Source organism: Drosophila tropicalis, unplaced genomic scaffold (genome assembly GCF_018151085.1).
Source record: "Drosophila tropicalis isolate 14030-0801.00 unplaced genomic scaffold, ASM1815108v1 contig_593, whole genome shotgun sequence".
Taxonomy (NCBI): domain Eukaryota; kingdom Metazoa; phylum Arthropoda; class Insecta; order Diptera; family Drosophilidae; genus Drosophila; species Drosophila tropicalis.
The window spans coordinates 9,991,306-10,000,000 of NW_027173070.1; the positions used below are offsets into that span (position 1 = coordinate 9,991,306).

General features: G+C 37.8%; 2 protein-coding genes across 2 annotated transcripts; one reads left to right on the plus strand and one right to left on the minus strand.

The window, feature by feature from the left end:
- Positions 1-1,039: 1,039 nt before the first annotated feature.
- On the minus strand, positions 1,040-6,292 carry gcl (germ cell-less). Its single transcript, XM_068290523.1, has 4 exons — positions 6,046-6,292; positions 2,925-3,137; positions 1,924-2,871; positions 1,040-1,851 (listed from the first exon to the last, which is right to left on the minus strand). Exons 2-4 carry the CDS (start codon positions 3,059-3,061, stop codon positions 1,191-1,193), a joined length of 1,746 nt encoding a protein of 581 aa, XP_068146624.1. The 5' UTR covers positions 3,062-3,137; positions 6,046-6,292; the 3' UTR covers positions 1,040-1,190.
- Positions 6,293-7,424: 1,132 nt separating this feature from the next.
- On the plus strand, positions 7,425-8,526 carry mip40 (Myb-interacting protein 40). The gene has a single exon (XM_068289907.1). The coding sequence runs from the start codon at positions 7,533-7,535 to the stop codon at positions 8,394-8,396; it is 864 nt and encodes a 287-aa protein (XP_068146008.1). The 5' UTR covers positions 7,425-7,532; the 3' UTR covers positions 8,397-8,526.
- The last annotated feature ends 169 nt before the right edge of the window (positions 8,527-8,695 follow it).

The following is an 8,695-nucleotide window of genomic DNA, read 5'->3' on the forward strand; positions in this document are numbered from 1 at the left end:
TATCATTTATTACAAATTCCCCGGATAGATCGATCCGGAAGGGATATCCTTTTAAATTGCATATATAGGCTGATCGACTGTTTGTATATAAAAACATCCAGAATCCAGAAAGATACTCGATCAATGGCGTTGAAGGAGGCGTTATACATTTATGTATATATAAAACTCATTTCTTCCTGGAATTCGATTAAGAGAATACTTATTTTTCTTGCTACTCCACATGCTGTTAAGCAATGGAGTTTTATACATAAAGTCTCCAATTTGATTGGATCAGATTAGCAAATAAGACGCCTCGATTCAACTCAAGAACAGGAGCAGTTGTTAAGCAGGAAAACGTTCCAGTTAGTATCTCTATTATATGATTGAACAATGGCGGATCCTATGAAAAGGAATTTATGGAAAACGTTCTCCATTAGAGCAATATTTTACCTCGTCGACTGCTTAATTGCAGGTATTAAAGGCCCAAAATTTTGACATAGACACTTATTTTTTGATTTAGAAATTACACACGCATTTTTTTTAATGACGAGTTTTGTTTTGGTATATAAACATAATAGTTAATTCGTGCATATTAAAGTACATAAAAATTTGAAACAAATTAGAAAAATGTTAGTTGTTGACAATCATGAATGAATGAATGGTTGGAAATTACATAAACATAATTCGAATACGTTTTTGTTTCTTTGTTGCCGCGCGCTTTTAGAAAATATTACAATTTAATAAGATTTTTCTTAAATTTTAGAGATATTATTAAATAAACTATTAAGCCAGAGTTGGTTGTGCGAGGGCACGAAATGCTCATATCTTTAAAAACCTTTTTTTTTTTCTATATATAAACGATATACAAAAATATATATATGTATGTATACATAGTCGAAGATTGTGTAGTGTATGTGTGTGTGTGTTTGTGTGTGACTGGGCATATCTCATCGATCTGCGATATGGCAGGAGTAAAACTTATACTTTCGCATTATTTCGAAAAAGTTTGATAATTTTAGATATATATTCATATCTATATATATATATATATACACAACGATCTAGTAAACTTATTTAATTAAGAAGAACGAATATTTATACAATCTATTAAACGAGAATCGCGCTCTTGATTGAAAAGCGATTCCCTGAACATAACAAAGGGCGGTGGTGGTGGGCTTTTTTAGTTGGTTTTGGTTTTCAGATTAAGATGCTCAGCATCCTAAATTATTACACAATTGATCACCATCATTATTGGAGTGAAGCGGATCGTTGAGAGACCAGGTGATTCGTCTTCTTGGCGAGGGTGATGATGGGGTTGATGACTCCGAATCACCGCCACTTACAAACACCGCCGAATCATCTGCACTGGTCGGTGTTAATGGACGTTCACAATTAGCGCCAATTTCGGATATGGGTATAGAGAGCGTTGTTCCAGCCGAGAATTCCTCACTCATGGGCACAATTTCCTTGAAACTTTGATTGGGTGGCATTACAACCAATATATTAATGGATATAAGCAAAGGATGCACTAGCTTTGAGTCTAGAACCATCAGTGGCACTTCCTCATTCTTCTCCAGACTCAGGGATGTAATTTCCGATGTTTGAGTGAATATGGGCTGACGTTGAGCATTTATCGAGGTCACTGTGGTGCGTACCATAAATTTGCGTTTAGTCTGCAGACTCAGCACACGCTCATGCTCATGTCGATGATGACGTCTGATGTTGAGTCTACGTGAATCCATTATAAGTATGAGATCCATGCCATAATTGAAACCAGTCCAGCGCCATTTTTGATAACCAGGCTCTAGGAGAAGACGGCCACAGCGCATGCAATTCTCAAAGAATTGTTCCTTATCCAATTGTTGGGGGCAGCTAAAGAAATGAGAAGTCGTCTATTATAAGCATCTGCTATATGGATTATCTACTCTTCTTCTCCAGACTTACCCATCTTCTTGACCATGATCAATGCGTAGCAGAGCATCCCAATGGCTATGCATATGACGATATAGCCATTCCTTGGGTATAATATTATCATTGAATATAATCTTCAAATCCATATAATGATTTGTAAGATATTGGGTGCGCAATTTCTGAAACACAGGCACATATGCTTGTCCTTCGGGAGTGGCCAAAAATGACCGCTCCTCCGTTCGTGTGGCAAAGTACGTCCACTGTGGTAAATCACTACTCGGCGTATGTGTATCCACACCAGCATTGGCCAGTCGCTCTTGGGTCTTTTGAGCCTCAGCACGCTGTGCTGGATCCTCGGGATCATATTCGGGATGCAAGCGTAAAAACATCCAAGAACGCAAAAGTGTATATAGAGAGAATTCCGTTTGCATTACATAGAGATCATGGCTAGCCGTCAAAGCAGTCATCAATTCAATCGATATATTCCGCAGAAGATTGGGATGTTTATTATAAATGCTCAGTAGATTGATTTGGAACCATTGGAAAGTGGATTTCTTAACAGCTATCACACCATATTGACAGGCAGCATCATAATATTGTATAGCCGTCTCTGCGTTGATGTTATCCACCATTACCTCGGCACACTTATCAATGATGCCATCCAAATGAAAGAGTGTGGCTGTGGCTAAAACTGGTATAACATCGGCTACCTCAATTTCTATCTCATCCGAGTACATCGAACCAAAAACGGCATCTAAACTCTTGACATTGATTCGATCATCGAGTATGGTAATTTGTATAAAACTCTGTTGGGCCTCCTTCCATGAGCCATTGAACATGGTATAGAAATATGGACTCTGACTGAGATAGACCTTATGCAGATGCCACACCTTATCCAAAGCCATTACAGCCACATCGGAGTTCTGTTGCTCCTTGAACAAGGCCTTATATATATACTGAGTGGTAGTCAGTAGCTTCTTTCTATATAAACAAAAGGTATTAATAAGCAGAAGGATTAAAATAATTAATCTTACTTCTTGGGCGATGTGGCATTCTGTTTGGCATTCTCCTCATCTTGGGCCTGGATTGAATCGGTGCTGTGTTTCCTTTTGCGTCGACTGCCAAACACCTCAACCACATTGCTCTGCACGGAACCCATAATCTGACCCATGACCGACCACTGGCCTCCACTCTACTCAAGTCCCTTCACTCACTCACTCGCCGAGTGGTAAGATTCCACCTAAAACCTATTTTATAAAAGAATTGTATAAATATTTATTGTTTACATTAATGTTGTTTATTTTATGAGAGAGAAAGATTAATAATGTCAGTTAAAAAAAATAAAGGGGGCGAGACTCTCTTTCTACTTATTGATTTGTTTTCTAAGGTGGTGTGGGAAGAAGTTTGACAGGTTGCGTGTTGATAAAGCCTAAAGGTTGACCCACTTTTTTGGCCCTTTTTGTTGTTGATGATGGTGGAGTAATGCCAGTTAAGTGGGCGTTAGGCCCACAAAAAGAGAAAGAGAGACAGAGAGAGAGAGCAAATGTATTCGAAAATGCATTGCAAATGACAAAATTTGTGCTCAACAGATGATGTCATTCAATTTCCCCCAATGTAGAAATCTCTTCCACAAATAGATTGAAAACAACTTCAAAAAGATATTTGTTTATTAGAACAATTTTGGCGTTCCCCTTCCACCTTATAGAGGCGTTGGGTTGATGACGATGTGTTGTAATCATGTCAAGGCCATTGTTAGTAGTTTATATAGTTAGTTCGTTTTGTTGCCCATAAACAAAAGAAACAAAAACAACAACAACATACAAATTACAAAACGAAACGAAAAGCATTCATTGATATGGATGGCCAAGCGTTAGTAATTTTTGCCTTCTCTCGTTGATTTGCTTATCCGAAAAGGTGATGGGGGGTAGGAGGAGGTGGAGTGGTTTGTTTTGGTGCGGCGCATACTGAGAGAGTTCCGAAAATAAAAGTTAACTTAATCTCAAAACCGGTTTCAATAGATGTTTTGGTACCATTTTCTAAGACAACCGACCGACCGACCAACCACGACCAAAAAAAAAAACAAGAAAACAAGCTAAATGCATTGCCAGCTCCACATTACGTCACTGCCGTTAGAGAGATGGAGCGGCGGAGAGAGACAGCCAGAGTGGAGGGCACAATAGAGCGAGAACGAGAAAGAAAGAAAAACCTAGAGAGTGGCAAACAATTATCGTTAATTTTGAGCGATGATGATGATATCAGTCAGTCAGTCAATGCAAAGATGAGATGCCCTGTGAACTTGTAAGTAAACAATTCAAACTAGTTTCTACTACAGGAGAAAAGTCTACGAGATAGGTGCTGCATGTGTTGCAGGTTGGTAACATCAAGTACCAAATACGAATTTTAAAAGTGAAATGAGTGAACCAAGTTAATCACTAAGGAGAAATTTCTTTAAGTGAACCTTTCGAGGCTCCCAAACTGCTAGCAACTCGAGGATCACGAATTTTTGTTCTCAATAACCTGGCTTTGATATTGCATTATTTAGTTGCTTCATCTTATATTTTATGATAATTTTTTGTTCAAGTTTTATTTCCTGGAACTGCCGACCTAAGTTTTTTGAAACCAGGAACTATTACGACAAAACCTAGCCCAATCTCGGAGAAATCTGATAATTTTTGGTCTAAAAGGTTTGAGATGTCAATAAAGCGATTTTGTCAGTAAATGGATTTCAAAAATTAAAGATTCACTATTTAGCCGTAAAAGGTGTCAAAAAGATCTGCAAAATTATTAGAAAACTCACTATTCAGAACCCGAAAACTCCCCATTGGATGAGTCCATTTAGACCAAGTTTCATCGTGAATTACGACCTCTTTATAATAAGATATGACTTCTTTATCATAGCGTAATACCATTTTTTAATAAAATACGACCTACTAAGAAGAAATAATCTCCATGTCATAATGTATGAACTCTTTTTAACAAAGTTCAACCTCTTTATAACCATTTTTAACAATGTAGCAATGAGGTTCATGGATGGTTTTCCTATGCTTGGTCGGTTTTTTAAGTCGTTATCAATGTTTCCTTGAACTGTTTTATAACCTCACATGTGCTATAACCTCATTTAATGAAACCTTAAAGAAGAACCTGTTAAAGTATATAATATATGAGGAAATGCAAAAGAAAACCATTAAAAGTATACATATTATATATGTACATATTTGAAATTTCATTAAAATAAAAAATTGCATTATATAAACTCCTGATTCTACACAAATGGAACAACTGAATTCTATTTATAGTCAAATAATCGAAGAAGAAAAAAATAATGTTGCCCAAGGAGTTACGGCTAATTAGCGTGGGGTTTATCGTCTAAAAGCCAACAAGTTCGGGCGGGGATTTGAACTCACGCGATGTGACAACATTTGCGTGTTACTTAACCTGAAACCCTTAGAAGGTAGAACCACCGTTAGGTAGAAGCATTTGTGTGGCAAATCGCGCAGTTAAAGAGGCAGTCCGAAACCTTCTCTCTCACTTGCTTTCTATCTTTCTTGAACTGATAAACTATTGGTTCAATTTTAAACAATTTTTGCAATCAATCTTGGTTGTTGTTTTCTTTTGGGTTCAGCGAACTGAAGAACTGCAGAGCAACAGGCCAATCACCGTCTGGCTCAAATTAAGTTTGTCCCAAAAATAATAAACGAAATCAGTTTAGATAACCCTAATATATTGTGTTGTTTAGTGCTGATAACGGACATGATAGGGCCATACTCCCCCTACCTATTCCTTCTCATCTTCACCTACATCTCATAAATGTGACAATTAGTTGGGTCCCTTATTTCTTTTCTTTTCTGTCTCTTTGGCTGCTCCTGCTGCAGATGTAAGTTTTTGGTGGAAATCTTCAACTATAAATAGCAAACAAAAGTGAATTTTGCTTTAGCATGGTTTGAGGGGGTGGCGGAGAACTCTCACTCACATACACACTCTCTCCCTGCTTCTCCTTCTATCTATCGCTCAGAAATAGCAACAACAATGACGCAGTAAAAGAAATAGCGAGAATGAGCGTGCGCGAGAGCGAGAGAGCAAAAACATCAACAAAAGCAAACTGCAGTAGTGCCCTGCAGCAGAAAAGGAAAACCCAAAAACGAATACGAAACTTACTGTAAAAATTTTTGCAGTTACAGTAATCTCACAATGTTGTATTTTATATAACTGCAATTGTTGGTAAATGATGCACTTTACACACTGTTTACACACTTTCTCTAATAAGATATTGTTAAAAGTTGCACTCCTTTGTTTAATAAAAGTTATTTGTTTATTTTGATCCGCTCATAATTCCATTTGTTTGCTACACTATCGCGTTGTTGTTGTTATTATGCGCATCAGCGGGACCAAAAAAGAATACCACCTCTTCGCAGTGTTGCCAATTTGGCTTATTTTAAGCTAGATCTGGTTTATTTCAAAATTAAATAGCTTGGAAGGTGGTTAAAATGCAAAAAGCTTATTTTGGTTTTAAAAAATTTCTACATAATGATTTTTTTAGAAATTATAAATACTTTGCAACTCAAACTAAAATAAGGTAAATGTTTACTACTACTACTACTCGGGCCCAAAACGCGCTTAAACTACATAATTTTGTTATCAAACGAAAGAGAAAAAGGTAAATGTTTACTATTACTACTCGGGCCCAAAACGCGCTTAAACTACATAATTTTGGTATCAAACGAAAGAGAAAAATTCCACGAGCACGACCTCAGGTGCGCCTTGGCGATTTATTTCGTAGTTTTTGAGTAATTAACAAAAGAAAATTAATATTTTTAGCGGGACTATAGCTAAAAGTAGCTTTTTCCGGCTAAAAAAAAGCTGTTCAATTTTGAGATGGTGTTGCCAAATGCCGAATTTTGGATACTCGAATACGCGGGCTTTTTGAATATTTTATTCCCACTATTTTCAACAAACGAAAAAATTGTTGAGTTTAAAATATTTCTTGATTTTATGGAACAAATATAGTTTAGAACACAATATTCGGCTGCCAGAGCAGCCGAATATTCCTCGAATTTAGAGGTTAGATTAAAATATTTGGCTACCAGGGCGATCAAACAGCGCGCCAAATAAAAAAAAACGTTTGACAACACTGAAATCTAGCTTTACCCGATTTGTCCACTTTTCAACACTGAAATCTCGAGTAGTGGTAGTAAACATTTACCAAAAATTCAATGTATAAAAATCTGTTTTTTTCGACTTTTTCCCCCATAGATTCAGCTTTTTTTAGCTGTTTTCTTGAGTCGATTCATCTGTTTTGGCCTAACAAAAAATGACATCACTGGCCAGATGGCGAAAATATATAATTTATCGATGCAATCAACATTCGCCGTAAAAAATGTAATGTTCGCCGTAAATATCTTCAATTCGCTTGGCGCCCACACTTCGCATTAAAAAAGTGAATATTCGCCGTAAAAAATGACCCTATTATAAAATTCCTAACATTATTAATACCAGTATTTGAGAAAGTATTTTGCACACTAGTGTGCAAAGTGTGGCCAGATGTCATTTTAGTGTTGTACAACGTCAGCAATCAATTTTGATTTGATTCTAAATTTTCAAACAATTCTCAATTTTCAATTTGATTTGCCTGACAATCACATGAAATGAAGACCCCGGGTAAAAAATCCGCACGAGGTGCAAGCGAAATGTCGCTGCGGCTACGTGGACACTCGAAGGAATCAAAGACAGTGGCAGCCGCCTCGCAATTGCAAGAGGATGATGATATTGAATCGGATTTGCCCATACGCGGACGCCCGTCCAAGAAGTTGTTGCTCCAACAACAGCAGCAGCAACGTGCCCAAAACTATCAGGTGAAGCTACAGCCAGAATTGAAGACTGTCCAGGCAGCCGCTGGCGCAGTAAGCAGACGCAGCGCTGCAGCTGACACGGCGACTGCTGGCCCCTCCTCCTCTGGGCCGTCAAACTCTACAAAAAACAAGCGATCTCATGCCAAGAAAGTCGTCGGTACCGGTGGAGCCGCCACTGCCAAATTGCAAGGTGAATCCTATGTGATGCGCCTCTTCGAACGTAGCCTGGATCTATCCAAATATAAAGAGAAAACTCCCCTTTATCCCATCTGTCGTGCTTGGATGGCCAATCAGCCGCGTAATCCGTTCGTGGGCTTGTACAACACTGAGGGCTCGGAGGCAGTGGTCAAGCGGGACGACAATGCCGAAGAGGTTCTGGCCAAATTACGTAGCGGTGAAATGAAGCTATTAACCGATATGCCACAGGCCCGTCCCACCGAAATGAGCATAATACCACCACGTCTGGAGCACAAGAACGAAACAAAGTTGCAGGAGGGCGCCTCGCGCGAACTGTTGCTGGCGGCCAACAAAAAACGCTGGAAGAAGGTTCGCAATCATTGGCTAACACATGCCAAGAAATATGATCACGAACGTTACGAAGTAATTGATCAGATTGTCAATTTCTTATGCACCAAGGGGAAAGCAAGGAAATTCCCCTAATCACATTACTTGACACATAAGATTTGATTTAAACCCTAATATTAACATTACGTTTTGTCTTAATTCCGTACTAATTGTAATCTAAGAGATTTTGGTCTTAAATATAAAAGGATTTAATTAGAGAAATGTATAGTGAATCATTCAGAACCATAATTGAAATTTTATTGTGCTTTGGGTTCAATATTAAAAATTTTGAATATAATTTAATGATAAAATTTCAGGAAAATTCTAAACAATATGGAATTTTGTGATGTCCAGTGTAGGATTTCTTTAATAACTATTAATCCAAGAAGAAAGAA

What these genes read in the sequence shown, in the direction of transcription:
- gcl (XM_068290523.1), bottom strand. Translation starts at nt 3,061, where the DNA reads ATGGGTCAGATTATGGGTTCCGTGCAGAGCAATGTGGTTGAGGTGTTT. An exon ending in AATGCCACATCGCCCAAGAA is followed by an intron (nt 2,872 to 2,924) that starts GTAAGATTAATT and finishes TTGTTTATATAG; the next exon opens with AAAGAAGCTACTGACTACCA. An exon ending in GATCATGGTCAAGAAGATGG is followed by an intron (nt 1,852 to 1,923) that starts GTAAGTCTGGAG and finishes TCATTTCTTTAG; the next exon opens with CTGCCCCCAACAATTGGATA.
- mip40 (XM_068289907.1), top strand. Translation starts at nt 7,533, where the DNA reads ATGAAGACCCCGGGTAAAAAATCCGCACGAGGTGCAAGCGAAATGTCG.